The following is a 24,623-nucleotide window of genomic DNA, read 5'->3' on the forward strand; positions in this document are numbered from 1 at the left end:
GAAGATCCATCACATCAACCTTCATCATCTAGGGATAATGCTTGTCCTTTGTGGCATCATAATAGTGTCAAGCACATTTCATTGACTTAATAGAGTACCCAAGCTGTGACATCATAAAAATCTATTTTTAGAATTTCTTAATTTCAACTTCATTCCGAAAGAGCATTAAAAATAATGTCCAAATATTGAAAACCAATTGAATATGTTAAGTATTAGCTGAGTCTGAGATATGACCGTCCAAATAAATAGAGTTCAGTAGGAAATATACAGGATGATGGGAGGATCAACAAGTAATCAAATTATTGCACTTTAACAGGGCATGGAATCGTAATGTCCATTCATATCTTTCTAAAATTTCTTTCCTGCTCATTTATCTCCTTCTCTGTCCCTCATGCTCTTTCCCCTCTTCCACCTCTCTCCTCTCCTCCTTTCTCCTCTCCTCCTCTCTCTCTCCTCTCCCCCTCCTCTCTCTCCCCTCCTCTCTCCCCTCCTCTTTCCCCTCCTCTCTCTCCCCTCTTCTCTCTCCCCTCTTCTCTCTCCCCCTCCCCCTCCTCTCTCTACCCATCCTCCCCTCTCTGTCTTTCTTTGCCCTCTCTCCCTGTCCCTGTCTTATCCCCCCTTTTCTCTGTTTTATATATGAAGAGAAATTGAATTTATGTGTCAAGATATTAGAAGTACGCCAAGAACACCAGTGTACTTTTACCTTTTCTCATGCTCTCTCTCCCTCTATCTGTCTTCTTTGCCCTCCTCTCTCTCCCCCTCACCCTCCCCTCTTCTCTCCCCCTCTCTCTCTCCCCTCCTCTCCCCCCTCTCTGTCTTATCCCCCCTTTTCTTTGTTTTATATATGAATAGAAATTGAATTTATGTGTCAAGATCTTAGAAGTATGACAAGAACACCAGTGTACTTTTACAAGTCATTAGGTGTAAGTGTGAAAAGGCTATGCAAAACTTTCTTACAATTCGTCCCTATTTTCACGAAGTGACAGTAGTGAGGAAAATCGTAACGCAAAGTGAATGCAATTTTTTTTCACTACCGTCACTTCGTGAAAACAGCGACGAATTTAGCATTGCTGTGATTGGTCAAATCTTTCACTTCTATTGTTGTAGAAGCATTGCTCTCAAGTGGTTAAACTCAGTGCATCAGAGTTTTTGAAAATCTTTTCACTCATCGTTGCTGGGATTGGTCAAAGTTTTCACATCTATTATTCTGAACATAATAATCTTGCTGAGAATTGTGAACAGCTAATATAGTGCAGAGGGGTTTCAAATTCTTTTCTCTGTTAAAACTTTCATTTCTAATTGAAAAAGATTGCATGCTTTTACATGCAAGTGTGAAAGGGAGGGAAAAATATGAAGAAAAAAAGAAAGATAAAAAAGTGTGAAAAACTGCTGTGAAAAACTGCTTTGACATGCAAGACAGTGTGAATAACTCAGTGCCAATGAGCTCTCAATTACTTTCACTCGGTACTGCTGTGATTGGTCAAAGCTTTCAAATCCATTCTTTTGCTTACAAGTGTGAACAGCTAGTGCATAGAATCTCCACAATTCTTTTCACTCTTAGCATTGCTGTGATTGGTCAAGTCTTTCATTTCCATTGTTTTGAATGCAATAACTGTACTTGTAACTGACAAGTGTGAACAGTTTGGTGCATAGAATCTCCACAATTCTTTTCACTCTTAGCATTGCTGTGATTGGTCAAAGCTTTCAAATCCATTCTTTTGCTTACAAGTGTGAACAGCTAGTGCATAGAATCTCCACAATTCTTTTCACTCTTAGCATTGCTGTGATTGGTCAAAGCTTTCAAATCCATTCTTTTGCTTACAAATGTGAACAGCTAGTGCATAGAATTTCCACAATTCTTTTCACTCTTAGAATGGCTATGATTGGTCAAATCTTTCATTTCCATTGTTTTAAATGCAATAACTGTACTTGTAACTGACAAGTGTGAACAGTTTGGTGCATAGAATCTCCACAATTCTTTTCAGAGCCGTTTTAAAGCTTTTAGCAAAGCCCTATATGTAGATAATGTTTTATAAACTATTAGCATTATCACTCATTTCAGTCAATTTTAACATTTTTATTGAAGAGCAGTGGCTTATTTTGGACAACCTTTTGATTTTAGGCACAATAATAACTCTCTGTGTTAATCATTGTTATTTAGATTTGAATTTTTAAGCATAACAATGATCTATTCTACAAAAAGGTTACTCATGTCACAACCATTCCTCCAAACTTTGGTCTACCACTAGTATTATAAAAGTTAGTAAACCTCTAGGCCCGAATTCACAAAGCAAGGTTTGAGCTCAGACCAAGGTTTGAGCTTAAACCTCCTTTTGTTTTGCCAAACCTCCTATTGTTCTTTACAAACCAGGTTTGTAAAAAACGCGTAAAACGCGTCATATGACGTACGAAAACCAAGGTTTGTCGACAAACCTCCTTTGTGAATTCGGGCCCTAATGTTTGTGGTTCTATTTACATACTATGCATACTTCATATCATGTTTGCACAAAGTATCATATTTAAACAAGGTTTACACGAAGCAAATAAAGTACGTTTTGTAATGACTCAGGGACATTTACACATAGTCAGAATGGTTAGAATATGTGTAATGAGAATCTTTCTTTTCCCAACTCAACAAAAATTCTCACCAATTTCTGAGATTTGGATTCAAAATCAAATCTTACTGCCCCTGTATGTTTTGTGAATAATTGTATATATTTGATGGCACTCTGTGCCAAAATATAGGTCATAAGAAACAAGGTCAGAACATTCATTTCATATATCCCACAGTGGGTTCATAAGAAGTAAAATTCGAATCACAATTCAAATCTCACTTTTTTCTTGTATTTTAATAGTATTAGTAGACCTTAGCAACTGCTTGTATGTTTGTCAACTTATAGTACTATCTAGGACAGTGTTATTTAGCGGAAAAGATACCGATACGCTCACGTCTTCCTGTTTCACTGGTACTACCTGCGTATGCAATTGCCTAATTGTCATTCGGGTGTCAGTATAAAAGGAAACTGAATGTAAGCCTTCAAGCTCAATGAGCCAATCGGGTATCTACCTTGCGGACATGGTTTGTTGCTCGTTACTGGTGCAATGCATCCCTTCTCTCGGTGTCTGACTGGGTTCCCTCTTTGGTCAGGTTGTGGTAGCAGTTCAGTAAAGTCAATTGATGATGTCAGAGTTGGATAAGGTTGTTCTATTTTGATGCTAGTGATTGCTTTATTCCTTTATTCTTAGACTGGATTTTACTTTTAGGTAAGCATTATTAGTTATCTTTTTTCTGTCTTTATAATCCACTCTCTTGCTTTCCATTTGTCCTACTTCCCTATCTATCTTTCCATTCACCCTTCTTTCTTTTCTTTTCTTCATTTATCTTTTCTTTCTTCTTGATTGTTCCATGCACATTTCTTTACTTCTTGTTTTATTTGTCAATCATTTTCCCCTCTCAATCATTTTTCTCTCTCAATCATTTTCCCCTCTCAATCATTTTTCCCTCTCAATCATTTTCCCCTCTCAATCATTTTCCCCCTCTCAATCATTTTCTCTCTCAATCATTTTCCCCTCTCAATCATTTTCCCCTCTCAATCATTTTTCTCTCTCAATCATTTTTCTCTCTCAATCATTTTTCCTTCTCAATCATTTTTCTCTCTCAATCATTTTTCTCTCTCAATCATTTTTCTCTCTCAATCATTTTTCCCTTCTCAATCATTTTCCCTTCTCAATCATTTTTCTCTCTCAATCATTTTCCCTTCTCAATCATTTTTCTCTCTCAATCATTTTTACATCTTTGATTATTTGGTTCTGTTTTTATTTGAGATAGTTTGTCATTTTTCTTCTCTTTCATTCTTCATGTATCTTTGAGATACTTGTCTCCTTTTCTTGTATTCATTCTTCTTTGTTCTCAGAGATATTTTTATTCTGTTATTTTGTCTGTCTTTCTTTAAATCTCATTTTGCCCTCTCTTATATATTTGTTTATCTTTTTCCTACTCTTCTTCCTTCTCTTCTATTCTTTCACCATAACGCTTCCAACCATTATAGTTTTCTCTATTCCTTATCTCTACTTTTACACCCTTGCCTTGGCATCCATCACCTGTACCAAATTTCTTTGATTTATGATGACTTGATATAACTATTTTTTTATTAAATGTAATGCTTCCTGGGAGAAATTTCAATAGTTTAAACATTGAAAGCCACAAATATTTTCAAACTATTGATATAACTACTTCTTTTACTTAGAGCTTGCTTTATTTAATATCTTTTTCCTACTCTTCTTCCTTCTCTTCTATTTCTTTCTCTATAACGCTTCCAATCATTATAGTTATCTCTATATATTCCTTATTTCTACTTTTGCACCCTTTCTTTGGCATCCTGTTCCTATTTTCTTTGATTTATGATGACTAGATATAGCTTGTTAACTTCTTTTTCTTTGAGCTTTGCTGGCCTATGCTATAAACAACATTCCCAGTGTGTTTTTTATTGCACCCAGTAGCTGCATTTACACTGCAACCAAAAAGAATCCATGACATTTGCTCCGGCGACAATTGCTCCGCTGTAAATTTCATACACTAATCGAATGGCTAACTTCAACCCTGGATTCAACACTATACCCTACCCTAAACCTAACCCTAAACCTAACATAAAACCCTATTGAAACCCTAACCCTAACCCTACATCTTAGACGAAATAAAGCCCGGAGCAATTGTCGCAGGAGCAAATCACATTCTGAAATCGAAAAACCCACCTCTGTAGTGTTTTTTTTAAAACTCTTGCAAAAATTTCACTGGTATTTGCAGTGTAAGTACTTGCTCTCAGAACATTGGTGAATGTTTCCGTTGTTTGGTTACGTGACTCTCATAGCTCCTGTGCGATCACATGCAGAGCTCTGTTCACACAAAAAAACACAGAACGATCAAACACCAATGTGTTATTCCATGAGTGTAAATGGCTGCACCCCCCCCCCCTCCCCGTGATTTTTCTAAATGGTTTTGGGGCTGAGTAAATGGGCCTATTTATGATATTTTGTGGAAGGCCCACGCATACTCATTGCGGGTTTATTTTATGCATTATGACATGTAGGCCCTAGTCCTACTGGTTATAATTTCCATCTTTATGTATCTGTGCTTTGGATCTATGCCACCAATTTTTGTTTGTTTCTTTGATGGATTTCTTAGAAGTAATATGCCTAGGATTACCCTTATTCAGACTACTAAAATTCATTGTATGGGGGTACAAAAAACACATAGCGAAAACATGTTTGGGCACCAAGTCAAATGATAAATGCATCAAACATCAGGGTCCTGTCCTCGTCTGAACAGGGCACAAAAACTGTAAGTCTGTATAACTGAGTGAGTGGGCCTTATGGCTAGACTCTAGAGAGCATGTATGATTGGCCAGTTGTCATATCACCTGACCTCGTTTAAAAAAAGTTTCTTCAAACAATGTGACTTTTATTTGTGCAATGTTATTAGCCTGTGCATATGCCCCATTTGTATGATGATTCTTTACACGACGTTTTTTTATATGATTTTTTTTCTGTTCTGAACAAGCTCCTTGCTCCACAGAGCATCAAACAGTAGCACTGGCTGCTCAACTTTTGAAAAGGATTTCTTTTTTACCCCAGGCGTTCATGCGGGAGATGATAGCAACTAGACATTTAGGTCTGTCCTCATCAGACCAAAGTTGCAAGACTCAGGATATTTTCTGAAGCTCGAAATTGCGTCCTCACCAGACGAATACACTCATCTCAAACTAGCTCAGACGGGCGCAAATTAGCATTTAGCCCTCTTTTTTGGAAACAAAACCAGATTCCTAGGGACATTTTGTCGACCAAATAGCCTGCTAATTGCAACTGCGGGCTGATGATGCAAATTAGCTGGCTAATTTGAGATCGGGCTAGTTAAAATAGTGGGTTATTTTGCAACTTCAGTCTGATGAAGATGGGCCTTTTGTGAAAAGATTAGGTATGATATTGTTTGAAAAGTATTGATGGCGTTGTGGTGGGTTTTGCCTATTGTTGCAGAGAGGCACTTGTGGTTATATATGGTTATATCTTTAGATTAATGTATGAGTGATTTGGGTCATTGGTTATGACAACGATTTGTTTCTTTGCGGGAACTTCTCCCCTTTTATCAGTGGCACAGCTGCTGATGGTGTGTTGTCGTGGAGTTGTGTATGTAAACATAAGTCAAAGTTTCTATATCGCATGATTAAATTGTAGCACTGAATAGATTGTATATTTGAAGCTGTGTGGGCGTATATACATGAACATGTAGGTGTATATGACTTTTCCTGAAATTAAGCGACTCGGTGAATGTGGACCCCAATTTAATCACTTTTAATGTTGGGGGGGGGGGGGTGGGTCTAAAAATGATCAAAAGTTTATCATGAAAAAGTTCATTAAGTTCAGTTACAGGAAAGAACAAAACTATACAATCTAGTTCTGTCACTTTTGTGAAATTGATATATTTAATAAAGATACTCTAATGTAGATTTTTTGTTAATGATTTCTCAATGAACTCAGAAAGGTTTTCATGTAGCTATCTAATCATGATAATACTCATTTGAACTTTAACAGCAATGCAGTTTTGTTTAATTTCACACAACTTTCACACACTACAAAATTATCATCGCACAAACCGTGTTGATTACTTGTATCATATAGCAAAGGAAACTACGCTGTACCACTAATCTTCACTGTTATCTTTGCCATTTTTCCTGTTGTCATTTCGCACCTAGATCTCCGGAATTAACCTCTGTTCGTACTGGCATCTTCCAGAGTATATATTGTGATTTTCTGTAAAGGAATGAGCTTTTTTAGTATCTATCAAATGTACCATATTATGTCTTGTAAAGACATAAACTCTCAAATATGGAAGTAAAACAAATCTGCAGTAGTAGTATAGGCATATAGCTGAGGTTTCATGAATGAGTTATTATTTTACCATAGCATTTACGGTACTGGTAGATGATATATGAAAAGGGGTTAGTAATGTTACAAAGAGTTTAAATAAAGCATAACAAACTATTAAAAGGTTAACAAATCACCTTTCTAGGTACCAACCCACACCATCACCTTGTTGAGTTGATGTTATTAACTCTTTGACCTTTTGGGGGAGTATGAGAGTACATGAAAACATGAACACATCATTGTACACACCCACTCATACATAGACTGAGGAAAGACTTAATAACATTGTATACTTCTGTGTCATACAGTATCCGACACATCGAGTACACACTTTGAAATACATAAAACATTTCTATGCTACTCGTTATTGCCTTACTCTGTCTTCTTGGAGTGAATATGTTGTAATATAGCACAGAATGCAAACTCTATCATTGCTTCAAGGTTGTGTTTTTTTAAATACCACTTTGTAAAAAAGTTACACTGGAATATTCAAGTTTTTATTAGGGGTATCCTCACTTTCTTTGGATATTGAAGCACAGTCACACGTACCAAGGAGCGTTACAGCCTTATATCTCTCCCTGGTCACACCAGCGAGACTGAGACAGAGAATAGACCAGTGAACCTAAGACCCCGTTCTCACTCACTTTGAAAGTGGTCTTAGTTAGACCGCTCCAGAGGATCGGGTATTGAGGAACGGTTTGCGAGCGTTCACACTCCGAGCAGTTTTTTATGGCTCAAACCGCTCCACGAGTCAAAGTGGTCTTGTTGCTATGGCAGCTCAGGTCAGCAGGTCAATTTTTCGCGCGCGGAATACAAACTGTATGTACCGTACTACATGTTTCGCACGGAACGTCACTAGCTCACTTCCGGTCAAAGTACGCTTCCGTTCACATTGCACGTTAGAGCGGTCCAAACCGCTCTTAATAAGACCCGTTCCTCAAGACCACCTCCCGAGGTGGTCTTCTGGAGCGGTCCAGAAGTCCACTTCCTGGACCACTTTGACCGTTCTCACTCACCTAAGAACTGCTCCTGAGGAACGGGTCTTAGTTAGACCGCTCCAATGAAGTGAATGAGAACGGGGTCTTAGTCACACCAAGGAGCGTTACAGCCTGATATGTCTTTAGTCTGTCACACCAACGAGACCGAGACAAAGAATAGATCAATGAAATGCTATCTTGGCCCAAGTGGCCTAGAAACAGTTGGAGTCTAGCTGGTTGGTATGTGACTCAGAACACATGCACACTGGCATAGTTAAACTTTTTAACAGAAGGGGGGGGGGCACAGATACGAAGGGGTGGGGGTTGACATATAAAATCAGCGTCCCTCCATATACCTGAAGTAGGGGTGACCCTCTCCTTCGTTCTGTGGATGATTTATTTTTAGTGGGAGATTAATGGGGCGGGGGAGGGGCGTGGCCCCTTTGTGGCCCCTTTGTGCCCCCTTGCATGCTCCCCATATGAACATGTTTGTGCACCATGTGAAAAGCAAGGCCAAATGGAATACAATGAATGGGTGAATGAATGGGTATTCAGAATTAAAAGTTATGGTCAGGTGCTATGACCATCTGGTCAAAAGAAAGACACAATCATAAAGACTAGAAAAATCAACCTTAGGCAATTTTTAATGGCCTTATGTGTAACCTTTTGAAAAGTGTAAACAAATAAAATGATCACATATGAATCTGAACATGATTTCTAAAGGCAATTCAATTGTGTATCGAAATTGCCCTTCTGTTGCTTTTTGAAAGGTTTGTGATTGTTATAAAATGTTGTAATTTTGTTTTTAAATGTCTGACCCTATGTATATAATCTCATTTCACAGCAGGAGCCTTTTAGAAGTAAGGGAAAGTGGTAGCAGATATTGAACCCCATCCTGTGAACAGGTCGCTGGTTCAACACCCAGGTCCTATCTTCTTCTATCTTCTTTTGGCACAACATCTCTAAAAATGGACACTCCTGCTCTGTTGGTTCTATTCTACATTGCTCTCTTCACATGTTGCTTAGCAGGTGAGTCTCAAATTTTCTTTTCAAAGACAGAGCTCGACACTGGTGGTCACATGTGGCCCTGGGCCATCAACCTACCCCTCAGGGCAACCAATCATTTTAGAGAAGCATGCACTCGACAGGGGCAACCAAAAATTATACAGTGCGAAAAACTGAATACCACTTTTTCCACTATTTAAGAAATTGGTGAAAAATGATTCAGGCTAGTTTTGCTTCTCCCTCTCCCTCCTTTGAAGACAGCATTATTTATTTTCCTCTTATCCTCAAGCGAGGTTTTTTTTCTCCATAATTCAATACATATTTACATTAATTACTCAATGATTGAGTGAAACATAAACGTATACATAAAGTATATTCAATAATTATTTCAGCTTAGTATTATTTTCTTTGCTAACATATTCATAACTTAAAAAATAATCTTAGCAATGACTTGAATTAAAAAAATCAAAGTATGTGGGTAACAAAAAAGAACCATTGAAGCCAGCATTATAATTATATGCCAGTATGCCATCGATTGTGGCTTCATTGCATTCACCACTAATTCATCAGATGGATGTCATTACATGAAATATCCTCTTTTCATTGAAAATGAAAGGAACAGGCAGGGTCTGGAATGTATCACTATCAAATCTCATTCTTTATTCCAGCTAGTGGCATAAGATAGTCTGTACACTTTAGACTGCTTTTAACTCCTGTTATTCAAGAAATTTAATAAAACAAAATGTTTCATCTCATACCAAGTACAACTAGTATTATTGCAAACAGGACTTACATGTAGTTTTGTATGCTGCCAATGCATTTATGAAGACATATAGCACCCCAAACCAATTAGCCTTTAAATAAGACTTTAAATCAACCGATCACAATTAAAAACTTCACATTAAAATACCATCTGCTGAGAACCAGCGAACAGGAGAATTCAAAAGACAATGTGAAAGTGCCCAAGTAGGGAAGTGGTCATCCCCACGTTTGATATTGAAAGTAGTTGTCATTTCGTAATCCTTACCAAACTTTGTGGTTAGTTGGAGTCAGTTTTGAACAGGATGCAATAGAATTCACTTATGAATGACTTAATATTCTTGGCAGCAATAATATCACATCTTCATTCATGCATCATTACTATATAAAATCAAAACTTGTATTTATATCATCAAATAAACACAGAAATAATTTGTTTCACAAACAGTTTTGAGTTTTGAGTTATTTCATACAAGTGTAATTGCTTTCTCTTTACAATCTGAACCTTTCAGTTAACCTTTTCGTTTACCATTGAAAGTCTGACCATCAGAGACTCCGGTCTGACTTTCCAGAGACGAGGAATGTGCCCACGTCACAGGAATGCTCATTCCAATGTTTTTAGAGGTCTTGAACTTCAAACGCGGGGGAGGGGGGGGGGAGGGAGGGGGAAGGCATAAATCTCTCTATAGGCTCGATCCACTGCCAGTTTATTTAAGTGCTGCATCTAAAAGTTATAAATAACCTTCAGAAAACTTAAAGACATGTTTAATAATATAGAGTGAAATATGTATACTGGTATAAAGACTGCCCAAGGGAGTCAAGAAAAGTGGTCTTTATAGGCAGCTGGTCTTTATGTACAGGTTCCTTTAGTACATGTTTTAATGAGAAACCACTTCAAAGGGAAACAAACAATGTGGTCTTTGTAGGCAGATGGTCTTTTTTATACAGATGGTCGTTAAAGCAGGTTTGACTGCACACCGGTATGTATTTTTTATCATCTAATATGTCCTACAAAGGTATACTTTGATAATTGTTAGAATTTTGAGAGTCTACTGTATATTAGTCAAGAATGTTGGGAAATAAAAGCTGGTCTGAGGGTGTGCCCCCCCCCCTGTCTGTCAGCCCACTTGGATACCTCGAAAGAAGGATATTGCCTCATTCATGTAGGAGTCATGTGACCCTTCTCAAATACAGTTTAGTTCCTGGAGGATGAGGAGGTAATTGAGGTTATTTATTTGTCAAAACTTGGCAATTCAATGATTTTTTTAGTTCAGCTTCGGTAATTTCCCCATCATAATATAATCTGGAAACCTTTTTAACCACAAGGAATACTGGGCCTGGAATGATCATGCTATCCTCTCGGTCACACCCATTTGATGGGGCCACAGAATTTCTTGCTGATTTTTTTTGAAAGACTGCAATAGTTAGGGAAAATGTAAGAAGTTTACCAAGAGATAGACCTCTCTCTTTACAATAAATATTTATTTCTCTACATTTATTTTCCATACGAGGCTGATCTGCATATTTCTCTAATTTTGTTTTTGTTTTTCCCTAATCTGTCCTGAAAACAATAGTTTGACCCCTTACATACTCAAATTTTAGGAATATGTATAGTATCAAAGATTAACTGAAAATTCTTCTTTCTTTCGCTGTTCAACTGCTGCAGAGCTTTTCAAACAAAAGAACAGTTAATGGCTACAGGAATAAAGCTTCATTTTCACAGAAGCTTCTTCTGCCTTTAATAAACTCCACAAACTTCTGCATGCTTTTACTACTTCAGTTGATTCATTCACCTCCGCATCACACTGCACCTGGGGGGTGTTTCACAAAGATCTTAAGTTGAACTTATCTCTAAGTTGGACTTAACAATTATGGAAAGCCGTAAGAATCTATGAAAAAAAATTGTAAAAGTTATTTTAAATGGCATAAAATGTTGATTTAAATCATTCATATTTTATATTATCAAGGAGATTTCATGTTCTTGATGTGGAATTCATAAAAAGTCTAAAATACTTAAATTATCACTTTTGAATATATTTTATTTTAAGGATACCAATGGCTCTCCATAACTTTTAAGTCCAACTTAGAGTTAAGTTTAACTTCAGATCTTTGTGAAACACCCCCCTGGAAGCATATAAAGTCTTTTCAACAGTAAGAAAATAACACATAGGAACAGAGAGTGACTTCAACATTGAAAGCTAAAAAAAGAAAAATTGAAAATGAACAATACCTCTAGAGATGCAAGGAAAAAATGAATTGCTACAAGGAAAATATTGCTTTTTGTCTCAAAATTTTTGAAAAGAACTCAGTCAGTAGAGCGTTCGCCTCACAACCAGAAGGTCGTGGGGTTTGAATCCCGGCCGCGTTATACCAAAAGACGTTAAAAGACGGGAGTTGCTGTTACCTTGTTTGGCGTTCAACAATAAGGGATAGAGCAACGTCAATCTGGCGCTGCTCAGTGGCTGCCGGGCTCACGATCAATTGGGCAAAAAGAATTTTCATTTTCGGTTTAACTTAATAAAATTTGGAGTGGACATTAAAAGATTAAAAGATTATTATTATTATAAACATCGAGGATTGACACTGCTCTTCCATTTTTGTCCGCACTCCGCGGACTTGTTAACAATCCTTTACTTTTACGAATCTAAAGGAGTATTAAATTTTGCTCGTTTTAGGCACAAATCGTCCATCATTAATTCACAAGTGGCTGACGCATCGTGAACTTGTTGACTGTTAATTCAATAAAATTGAATTTGGAGTATCATAAAGACACACCTGTCACTCTCAGTGTACAACACTGCGTGCCTCTCCTCCAATCTTTAACAGTGCTTGTTGAACTTCAGACTCGGTTACAATCCCAGTGGATGTTATAAGATCATATTCATTCTCAATAGCTGCAATTACAGTGTAAGCAAAAATCATCAATTTTTCTCACTTTTGGTTTTTCTTGTCTTGGCTAATCGTGGCTAAACACCGGCAATCACGACAACAAAAAACGAAATTGAAAAATCCAGCTTTGGAGTGCGTTTTTTTTTTAATGCCTGCCAAAATTTCACTGATTTTTGCAGTTTAAATCGTTAAGATTCTGGTATTTTGTCTTGTGACTCTCCTTGCGTCTGTGCAATCACACAAAGAGTAGCGACAATTGGTATGAGCAAACATTGACTTTTTTTTCCTTCCCAGTGGTCAATGATTTTTTCCAAAATGGTGTTCAGTTCGGATGTGTAAATGGGCCTAATTTTGAAGACTTGAGTTACATCATATTGTGATGTATACATTAATCATTACCGTGTCAAATTTGAGTCTCAATTTGCTTTTTAAAAATACTCTTTTATGAAAAGTATGAAGTTGAGAACCTGAAGTAGTTCAGGGAGTCGATTTCAAACATATCAAACAGGATATCTAAAGTAATGAATTTTTTTTAATATAAACTTTATTATGAGGTACTAAAGGTATAATTCATTAGTTATATTAATCACATATCATGAATGCAGTAATGCTTTAAACAAATTAAATTTAGCTGTGATGAAAGTGTTTAAACAGCAGAAGATTTTATTGACTGTGAAGAGAATTTAAAAAAAAAGACATTTCAGGTGAGCTGCAGCACACTTACAGTGCACAAATAAACAGAATGAATTGGCTCTTGGTAAAAACAAAGAGTTGATTTGAATGATATGCATTTTGAATTTTAAAGAAATCTGTCGGTGATCTTTATCTTAATTATTAAACCTGATTCTCTGTCGTTCTTTCCTTATCATTCCGGCGAGTCTCACTTCCTATTTAGACAAGGAAACCACTTAGCTGACCAGTCGTTTCCAACCTGCTTCCCTGCCCTTTTTTTCCAGTTTGTTTCTTGGAAAAATTAAGTATAATTATAGGAGGTTATCATTAACCATCAAGTGTAGATAGAGTGCATCAACACGGTAATTACACATAGTATATGCAAGAGGAAGATGATACAGCATGTTTTTTAAATTTATTAGGAGCATGTTCCTGATTATGATTGGTTCTCATGACTGGTTTCTGTGCATTTTTTGTGATGATGAAATACTATTGTTGTTTGTTTAACTTCTTAGTTTTTGTTTGTTCTTTTTTTCCTTTAAAAAAAAATAGTGATTGTGTTTGTGATTGGTGAATTATATTAGACTGATGTTAGAGTCTACCAGTATATTGCATGAGGATCTAGCAATCAGGTCCGCTGGAGTGATCTGGAGCGGTCTGTTTAAGTATGAATAGGGTCATATATATACACGGTCCACTCAAGTATGAATAGGGTCATATATACACGGTCCACTCAAGTATGAATAGGGTCGTATATGTACAGTATCAAATCCTCAGCAGGCCGACCCTAAAACTGACAAAAACAGAACTCGAGCATCCATTTTGATGCGACAAGGGTTTCATCAAATGAAGCCGGTAGAGAAAATACAAAACTAATTGAAATCATCTCCTGCAACTCTCTCGAGTGAAAATGTAATAAATGACCCAAATTTGAAGAGGTAAGGAAGGGAAGTAATATTTAGATCCCTCCTCTTTTGTTTTTGTTTTTGATGTAGCCAATTTGAAGTCCCTGATTACGATGCTGCAGGTTGATAAATTTCCCGGCTCAAATTAGAAAGGAAGTGAATCCTCTAATAAATACAGGACCTCCTTTTCCAATGATCTTAGAGTTAGAGACTTGAGGATTATTAATTCATAAATTCATTTATTACACCCTTTGTGATCTTGCTTTTGCACCCCTTGCCCTCTCTTTATTAGCTTTTACTTCTACTGTTTTACTTATTATAGGCACCGTATATCCAGCCCATTCATTACTTCTCATTTGCATTTAATATGAAGGGTCACAAAGAGACGGATGTTTGATTAAAAGATGTCATCAGCTCTAATTATTGAGGCCTCATAGGGGTGTTTATCTGGCCGTTATTAACCTCGCTCGATCTTTTGCATTATTCCTTACATAGAAAGTGCTCTGGGGGGTGTTTCACAAAGATCCTAAGTAGAACTTAACACTAAGTTGGACTTAAAAATTATGGACAGCCATTGGAGCCTTAAAATGAAATATACTCAAAAGCAGAAATTCAAGTATTTTAGACTTTTTTATAAATTCTACATCAAGAACATGAAATCTCCTTGATGATAAAAAATATGAATGATTTGAATCAACAATTTATGCCTTTTAAAATAACTTTTACAAAATATTTTCAAAGATGCTAACGGCTTTCCATAATTTTTAAGTCCAACTTAGAGATAAGTTCAACTTAGAATCTTTGTGAAACACCCCCCTGGTTCTACTCGTCAGTGTGTCCCTTGGTAATGAAAACATCACCTTCGTTCTAATTTAGATTCCATCAGAATTAGATTATAGAAAGGGAAAAGAGGTTGAAGAATTGATACAAAATACAGTTGAACCTGCCTTTAGTGGCCACCTTTATAGAGAAACCACATTTGTTATTTTCCTTGAACCTTGTTTCTCATTGAAACCTGTACTAAATGAACCTGTGCTTAAAGCCCACCTGCATTTAAAGACCACCTGCCTTTAAAGACCACTTATCTTGTCTCCCTTGAGTGGTCTTTATATACAGGTTTCATTGTATAAAGAAAAAGAGTATGAAGAAGTAACACATTTGGATTCAGATTATAGAAGAGCCAATCGAGCAAGTTATCTCAGAGAGCTAATTCTTGATAAACAATGGAAATAAAGGGAAAATGATGAAGAAAGGAAAAGTGATTGACAACAAAGAGGAGAGAAATAAGAAAGAAAAAGTGGAAGAACATGAAATTTGAAAAAGAGAGAAAACAAAATGCAAAATATAGCCATTGGGTGAATGAAAAAGGGAAAAGAAAATAGAATCTAAAAGGAACAAATTAAAAAATATACAAAGAAAAGTTAAAAGGGTTGCTGTTTGAGGGAAGAGAAATATATTACAAGAAGAAGGAGAAGCAGGAATATTATTCACTGGAATTAATCTGTATGCAACTGCATGTCTGGTACTATTCATTAATTCACTAATGGCTTTGCTAATGAGGTGATAAACATTTTTGAAGACGTAACCTTAGCTAGAAAGTGCAGCTTTAATTTATTTGATGAGTAATTGGAAAGAGCAAAAAACAAGTAGAAGAATTAATACAAGTAGATGCAGAAAGTATTTACTGATGAGAGCCTGAAGAGCTGATTATGAAACAAATAGAAAATTGAAGAAGCGGACGGGATATTTTGCATTGAGAATAGAGAAGAAAACACAAAGTGATAATCTATTTTCGTAATGTAATTCAATGCATACCTCTTTAAGAAGTGCCTCCATACAATTTTTCCATTCATCTGTTACAAATAATTGTATTTCAATAGCAGCAGCCCATTGAAATTGAATGACTATTATTGGATGAATGAATAGAAGTAGGACATTACAAAGGAAATATAAAAGATGACAAACAATAAAAGAGTAGAATTGCTGTTGGAAGGAAGAGGTAGATAATAAAAGAAGAAGACAAAACAGGAATAACATTAAAGGACCTTTTGGATTTCATTTGTATGCCATCGTGTATCTGATTTGATTCACTAAGTCATTAAATGACTCACTAGTGGCTTGATTAATTACGTGATGACATTATAACCAGGCCATGAGCTGGATACAGGAATCACTCATGAATAAAAAAACTCTAGAATCAAATCACAACTTTATCATCTTCTGTCCGCTGGGCGGTTAATAGGCAATTTTTATACTGTAATCAGATTAAATAATGCACACATCTTTGTTAACATTATGGCTTGTCTTACCTAACAACACATAATTTATGCAATTCATATTCTGACTTTTGAAATACAACTACATTGTATTTGTAACTAGTGAATGAAATAATTTATAACATGTAGTATGTATTACATTTGATTAAACTATGAACATTGTCTATTCCACCCAAGAAGTTGGGTGTTGAGCACTTTTTGGAGACTCAGAATAGCCCCAAAACAAATGTTGCCCCAAAACAGAAATAGTTAGGCTCATAATAAAGTGTATAGCCAAAAGATATTTATTATCTTTTGTATCTTTGCATCATTGTGTATATGTATAATGTATAAGAATTATATTCACAAGTCATGTACCACTATTTATACTTTTATGTTTGTTTGTACTCTCATACCCCGAGAGAGGGGGGGTCAAAGAGTCTATAAAATTCTACAAATTCTAAATTTTAAAATACTCAAGTATACAGATCTGTAAATAACGCATCGTTAAACCATTTTTTATTTCTCTGATCTTTTGACAGGGTAGCCCATTCACCAGCAAGTAGTGGTCTTCCATGGGGCCCTGAATGAACATATTTACATCGTTTATAACATTTATACAGAACAGTTACAAAAATAATACTCGTTTGCAAAATAAACATATATCATAAACCTAGTAAACAGTAATGTCAATAGGAAAATATTAATTAAGTCGCAATTATGTGAATAAGTCATGTAAATATTACAGAACATGCACATAGTGTATATACGGCTGAGCCATTCACAAATTGCAACTTTGTTTAAACAATCTCTTAAATGAATTGACAGAGGAAGCCGTTCTCAATGAATTATCTAGCTTATTCCATTCAAATATGGAAGAAACAATTGGGCTACACTTATAACAATCAGTGTGAAATCTAGGCACACGTAAACATCCACTGTCTATTTGCCTTGTATGATGCTCATGTACATCATTAGGATTGATTAAGCCTACCTGAAGGTAAGAAGGTGCTAAGTTATGAACGCATTTATATATCATCATAACACGACTTAACTCAAACCGCTTGTCTAGTGTCATCCATTTAAGACTTGTGAACAAATCAGCCGACGGTGTGTCATATGTCTTGTTCAATATTATTCTTGCGGCCCTCTTTTGAATTTTTTGCAGCTTAGTTGTATGAGAATGAAATCGGTTCGATGGACCATGGTTCAACCTTTTGTTCCGAAGCATGCTCTCTCTTGCTACTCATCCTTTGTAACACAGTAGGGAGTAATATATCTTTGTAAGTTAAGGGGTTGGTGGGGCAGGGTAGAAATTTGGGGAATTCCCATGCTCTACTGGCAGAGGCAATGCCTTTGTAATATTTGTACCCTCTGTATTTTGAAGAACAAGATTTTATGTATTCATAAAATGTCGGTGGGGTCATATATTTGATTAAATATTTTTTTTTATGACAGTCATGTTGGTTGGTGTGGAATGCTAGTCTTTATAACTTATTGTGACATAAGTTTGTAGCTCTGTGGTATAGTATCTTCTGTATATAGTCTCCAATCATAGACTTTGTTTTGACACTGGTATGCAATTTAAGATGAGCCGAGTCTAACCAAGATTGTTTGACACAGCCAGAAACTGGCAGATCTAGGCTCTGCTCAAGGAATTGTGGTACAGTGTCAAATCAGAACCTTTATTTGCAGACTAGGCAGGGACTGAGGAGCAGACATATCAAGAATGGCTGAACGATAAAAGTCTAATAATAACCTTGTTTCAACAGAGGAACAGTATATTTGATGGTAGTTTATACAATTATGAACTAGTATCAACAGAATCTGTTTGTTTGTGATGATGTCAAAACTGATACCTCATTTTGTTTGAGTACACATAACGTCAATACACTCATCTATTGGTATCATCTGCAAAACATATAATGATAACAGTTCACCAATGAATTATGATAAAGAAAACATTACTCTTTAATGACTTTGTTTAACACGTCATAAGAGAGATCGTGGCATTGAACTTCTTTACCTGATGCTAAGGAATATTTGATCTTTGATATTTGTTCTTGTATTTCTTATTTCAGTTTCATACACTTCTTTGATATACCTTTCTAACCCATTTGTTTGTTAACTATAGTATTACTTCATTTCCTCTTTCAGTTCATGTTCAATCACCATATCCTGTGACCATATCTGAGTGTGACCATGTAATGTGAATTTTTCACACAATTCATTTTTGTTTGAATTAGTATATACTGGTGAATATTAGATCTCTATCTTGTTTCTGTTCTTCTTTAAACAAATAAACAGAATTGCCGGACTGAAAGTTGATCAACACAATATACTTCCAACTGTGCAAATATAGGTTTCCTGGAACAATCGTTTTGCACCTTTGCGAGTATGCCACACAGGCAGTGCCAGTTCGAAAACTGTGAAAATTGAGGGGGCGCCTTACCACCTATAAAACCTAAATATGTACAAATATTTGGAGTTGCTCAAAAGTAGAAGGTTGATTGTTTGATCCCTTTTTATCTGCCATTGTCACATATATTGTTTGTTTTGTTTTATTTGTTTTTCGCATTTCAACATTGTCTGTTGATATGGACAGTTGCTTTTAAACTCTATGTACATTTCTATTCATATTAAATGCCCTTTTGGCTCTCAGCAGATTTTTTTTTTTTTATTTTTAATTTTTAATTTTTTTCGGGGGGGGGGGGGGACTTGGCCTTCACCTGCTGTAAAGATGATGTTTTAGAACAATGATTATCTAAACATATTCTTTGTCTATTCATTGACAAACTGAGCAGGGAGTACTATACTACTATTTCCCTCTAATTGTCAGAAATTGCTGAGAATTCCACCTCTGTGTTCATTTAACTAGAAAGAATCAAGAATTATCTCATCTATGTTTTCACCAAAGTTTACAAGATTGAATGGAAGGAATTGGATGAAATAAGTCTTCAATTCAACAGTAGTTTGATCCTGGCAAATTGTGGCTGCTTTTGAAACTTAATTGTCCTCCTATTCCTAAAATAAGGCTAATCTCCTGTATGAAAAGGCAGAGAATGATCTCCAAGAATCCACCAGTAGTTCCTTGTAAATAGGCCTTACTTCATCAGCTTGAGTTTGCCAAATAACGTGCTGTTTTCAGACTCGGGATATTATTCCGAAGCTCGAAATTGTGGCTTCACCAGACCGATACACTTATCACAAACTAGCGCGGACAGGCACAAATTAGCCCGCTATATTTCCCAAATATCGGGATATTTTGGAAAAAAGACCAAGATTTCTTGGGATATTTCTTGACCAAATATATCCTGCTAATTGCAACTGCGGGCTGATGAAAACGCAAATTAGCTAGATATTTTGTGATTGGGATAGTTAAAAAAGTAAGGTTATTTGGCAAACTCGAGCTGATGAAGACGGGCCTAATGAAAGGATCCAACCTTGAGCTGTGGTCCGCTGCACAACAAGGCGGGGGACAATCAAGACCATTCAGTAATCTCTGCTTGCTACTGTCTAATTATTCTTGTATAATCTGGAAAATAAGTGACAAGTTGAATGGCCTTGCTTGGTAATTAATGCATCCAACAATCGTCAGAGCTGTCCAATAAGGCTTCAGTTGCTGCGTTGTTTCCGTGAATAGATAAACCCATCGTGCCTCTCATTTCCTCTCTGAAAGTATGTGGCTAGGGTTTGGGAAAATGTATGGCCAAATTTGACTGAATTAATGTAGGGACTTGTGCGGGATGCGACTCTGTCACAATGACCAAATTGTTTTTGACAGTTTCGTCTTGTTTTTCAAAATCCATTATTCCATATCAAAGTTCATGGTCAATTTATTGACTGAAGAAGTGGAGATGCAAAGATGTGTTTAAGCTTTGGCACAGTACGCATTTCCTATATGGGATAGATATAGTATGATGTGCCATCAATGATTTCCAACAAATTTGAGGGTAATCATTTGAAACAACATCAAATTAATAATTTTAATAATATTGGATATTTTAATAACGCATATATCCACCACGCAAGATGCTCAAAGCACTCCAATATTACCCCGGCTCTGCTAGGCTACAGTTTCCGGTACTTATACAGCATTCAAGGAATTCTTTCCTACAGGTATCCATTTAACACTTGGGTGGGGAGTGGTAAATGCAGATTAGTGTCTTGCCAAAGACACAGGACTCAAATTGATGTAAACAATGTGATCCACACTCCAATGACATATCCGCTAGACCACGACACCTCTATTGTTATTAAAAAATTATATTTCCCCAGGGATCCTAGTCTTTGTGCAGTCAGATGAATATTAATTTCTTTATAAATGCCACTACTATTATGGATGGTAACAATACCAACATTTCTCCACACCCCCTTCTACTCCTCCTTCTCTTCCTCCTTTTCCTTCTACTCCAGTTCACTTCACTTCAGTTCAGTTTATTCAATACTTCATTAAAAATATACAAAGGTAAACAAACATATAAAAATTAAAAATTAATATTGATATATAGCATGGGAATGACATAAACAGAGAAGACGATATAAACAAGAAAAAGATTTGAATATATACATTAATGAAAGTATTTGAAGACAAGACACATAGACTGGGATATAATTTGTATCATTTTCTTCTTTAACCAAAAAAAAGCATGTTCCTTTTTAAGTTGTAACTTAATTCAAACTCTCAAATTCTCATAATTTAACTTCTTTACTATATTGGTCCGATTCATTTTGCCATTCTGTTTCTTTTATTTTTCTGCTTTCATACAAATCAACTTTTACAAGGGTTGGATTGCCCTTTAAGTATGATTATATAATAAAGTTACTCGAAATTTGTAATTTTCCTTCAAAACGAAGTCTAATTTGGTGACTGAAATTATTATTTTCATATGTAACTTTCATGTTTCCAACAAAAGATGGCAGCAGAGGGAGATGACAGGAGACATGTTCATGTCTCCTCAAGAAGATATAACCTACTGATTGAACAAGAATTTAAAATGAAAGTCCTGTCTTTCTATTGATAAGCATCCAAAGTTAGTTCTGCCTACTTTGAAGGAAACCTTAACTTAGTCTTGTTAAAGGTAAAGACCAGTTATGGTCATGCGATTGCATTGTGAAAGAAACGTTGTGGAATCGATCAAAAAAGGTTGATCATCTAGCATCTAGCATCTGCAAGGTTCTGGAATCATCAAAATGATAAGAAATTTGGCCCATTCTTATTATAGTTACAAGCACTATACACAGAAAGATGTATATGGGACTACCCTATATCTCTCACAGACCATGAGAGAAACAAATTTACCAAATATATGAATTAGTAGGCAGTTTCCCGGCAAATTTTTTATCATCATGTATTAGTCAAAACATATTCTTTCACATGATTGGTAATGAGAGCTTCCATTTCATTTTTTGAAATTGGGGCGTTTTCAATACTGGTCTTTACCTTTAACCTCTTTACCAAAAAATTATCAATAATTGTAATCTTTCCCTTGATAGGTGCTGAAGAAGATGGTATAGCGATTATCAAAACTGGTGAGGTGCTAGTCCTGGACTGCTTTGTGGAAGGCCCGGGTGGAGAACAAGACCATGAAGTCGTCTGGTTACTGGACGGTAACCAGGTGTCCAACGCTTCTAGACTAGTCCTGGAAGACCTGGACCATACTTATCACGGCAGCAACATAACATGCTACAATGGAACAGCTCTGGTGCAATCCAGGATCATACATTTTCATCATGGTAAGAATTTAAGAAAGATTTTCACCCGGCCTAGGAACCCATTCAGGACACTGAGAGAGTTCTGAGGGAGTGCTAAATATATCATCTTTTCCACTATACACTGGACACTAGTGTCTTCCCTTTCTTCAAATTTTTAGAAAATAATATAGTCATGCATTTGAAAAGAAGATACATAGACCAATCATGTTGTAAAGATAAGAAAATTACTTATTTCTATGAGTTGAAAGAGAGAAGCAAATTAGATTTCTGAAATGATGAAAGAATTACCTGATATCCTGCAAGTATTGTTTAAAAATAACTGACCTTAAGTCAGGAACTGAAACTCCTTGCTCAAGATTTCTTGATTTTGTTTTCTTCTGGTTTCAACAGAAGATGTCCTAGAAGCAGGTGAGACATTGAGACTGAACTGCACAACGTATCCCACCACTGCCTCCGATGTAACATGGCACCATAGCAACAAGATGGTTACATCAGACTGGGTTATCACTGACCTTGATAATGGCACATCGCAGCTGATGATACCCAATGTGATGCTTGATGATAGTGGGGTGTACTCCTGCATGTCTCCACAAGGTGCTACCATCAAGGTCTTCAATGTCTCAATAGGATGTGAGTACACGATATAATGTCAAGGGATATCCTCAAGAGGCACTTGTTGCCTTGCACTATAATCATAATAATGATAATAATAAAAACAGTGCTTTTATGAAATATAATAATAATAATTATGATAATATTCCGCTTACATAGGGCTTAATACAATATCTCTAAGCGCTTTACAGATATACTATTACCCCCGTCATTGGATTCAGTGCTTGCTTGCACACACTGTGTGCACAATCTCAACTCCCTGGAGAGCATTCAAGCCAGGCGTTACTTGACGCTCAAAAACTATTTGACCAACAATGGCGGTCGCATCCTACCGGGTACCCATGTAACATCTGGATGGGGAGTAGCAAGTGCAGGTTAATATCTTGGCAAAAAATATTAGTGCCGTGTCAGGATTCGAACCCTCGACCTTTGAATCTCCAGTCAAGGGCCTTAAACCACTCAGCCATGACACTCCCAGACAATAATATACAATAATGTTGAAGCGTTGAACAATAGGGGATAGAGCAACGTCGATCTGGCGGTGCTCAGTGGCTGCCGGGCTCACGATCAATTGGGCAAAAAGAATTTCCATTTTCGGTTTAACTTAATAAAATTTGGACTGGACTTTAAAAGATTATTATTATTATTATACAGCTCCCTCTTGGGCAGTAACTCACCAGGGAAATGGTTTGTCCTGACAACAAACCCTGGGACAAACACTCACCTCAGATAGTTACCCTTTTCAAAAAGTTACAACTTGAACAACCGTCACCAGCACAATAATGGAACAATTACGAATAATTCACCTTGGTACTTGTACTATCTATTGATTTGAGTTGGATGGTTATTGCTAGGGGTAAGCTAGCTGTAGCCTAGCTGTATGGTTATAAAATGTCCAATATAATGTTATTGTCATGAGTTGGAGATTGTCCATATAAGTTGTCCTTTGGTGATAGTCCAGAGTTATGCTGTCTGTTGTTCTGTAAGTTGCTCTTTTGTTGGAATACCATGCTTGTCCAAGTACATCTTGTTGGCTTATTTGGTAGCGACATGTACTTCACGTGCAACTTACTATATCTGTGTTTTGAAGTACTTTGAAACATTTGAAATGATTGCATCAAAATTTGCCAGTATGTGCATGCGAGAAACAATAGGCGTGCCAACGATTAAATGCTTTCAATGGCTATAAGGATTAATTTTGCATGTGTTTGAAAAATAGTTTTTAGGTAGGCATCAATACATACATGTAGAAGTACGCAAACATGTGCCTCAATATGGACACATGAGCATGTGTTTGAGAGATTGTTTTAAGTTCTAAGTTCTTCAAATTGTATAAACTTTATTTGCCTGTGCATCAATATAGACACCTACGTCGGGGAGAGTAATTGTTTTAAGCGCTAAGTTCTTCAAATAGGATAAACTTTATCCGTAAGGTGTGCATGTTGACATCATTTTAAATGATTTTGGACATGGCGCATGTCAGTGGATATCATATATAATGTCATTTTCTGACTTTTCCAGCCCACCTGTACCTGTCCAAGTGCTCATCTCTAGTTCATATTTCTGTTTCTTCTATGCAGTATTTCCACAAGCACCAGAAGTTGACTGTTTTGGATGCAATACTGTGGACTTCACTTGTGAATGGAAGGACATTTCTGATACTCATTTACCAACTGATGTCACCTATGAATACAAAGAGTACGGGTAAGCACAAGTCAGAGATGTACAATATAACTAGAAGATCTATGTCTGTATAAATTCTTAGCCAATTATTTCAGTTCTTACTTCTCATGCATGCTAATTTTGATATTTGGTGAATCCAATAAAATAATATAGGTAATACACAATAAAAGATAGGGCCTAGTCTTGTGTAGGTGATTTTTTTTTTGTCAATCCTATGCTGTGGCATAGTACTA

The 24,623-nt window shown here is 36.3% G+C and overlaps 1 protein-coding gene across 1 annotated transcript in view; it reads left to right on the forward strand.

Moving 5' to 3' along the window:
• Positions 1-24,430, forward strand: part of LOC115928672 (cell adhesion molecule-related/down-regulated by oncogenes-like) — a 34,517-nt gene extending 10,087 nt beyond the window's left edge. Inside the window, exons 2-5 of the mRNA XM_030996360.1 lie at positions 8,740-8,924; positions 21,877-22,116; positions 22,486-22,725; positions 24,288-24,430. Of these exons, the coding sequence (XP_030852220.1) occupies positions 8,864-8,924; positions 21,877-22,116; positions 22,486-22,725; positions 24,288-24,415 (669 nt within the window). The 5' untranslated portion in view covers positions 8,740-8,863 and the 3' untranslated portion in view covers positions 24,416-24,430. The remainder of the gene's footprint in view (positions 1-8,739; positions 8,925-21,876; positions 22,117-22,485; positions 22,726-24,287) is intronic.
• The last annotated feature ends 193 nt before the right edge of the window (positions 24,431-24,623 follow it).

The sequence above is a fragment of the Strongylocentrotus purpuratus genome, unplaced genomic scaffold (assembly GCF_000002235.5).
Source record: "Strongylocentrotus purpuratus isolate Spur 01 unplaced genomic scaffold, Spur_5.0 spur5_contig_855, whole genome shotgun sequence".
Classification (NCBI taxonomy): Eukaryota; Metazoa; Echinodermata; class Echinoidea; order Camarodonta; family Strongylocentrotidae; genus Strongylocentrotus; species Strongylocentrotus purpuratus.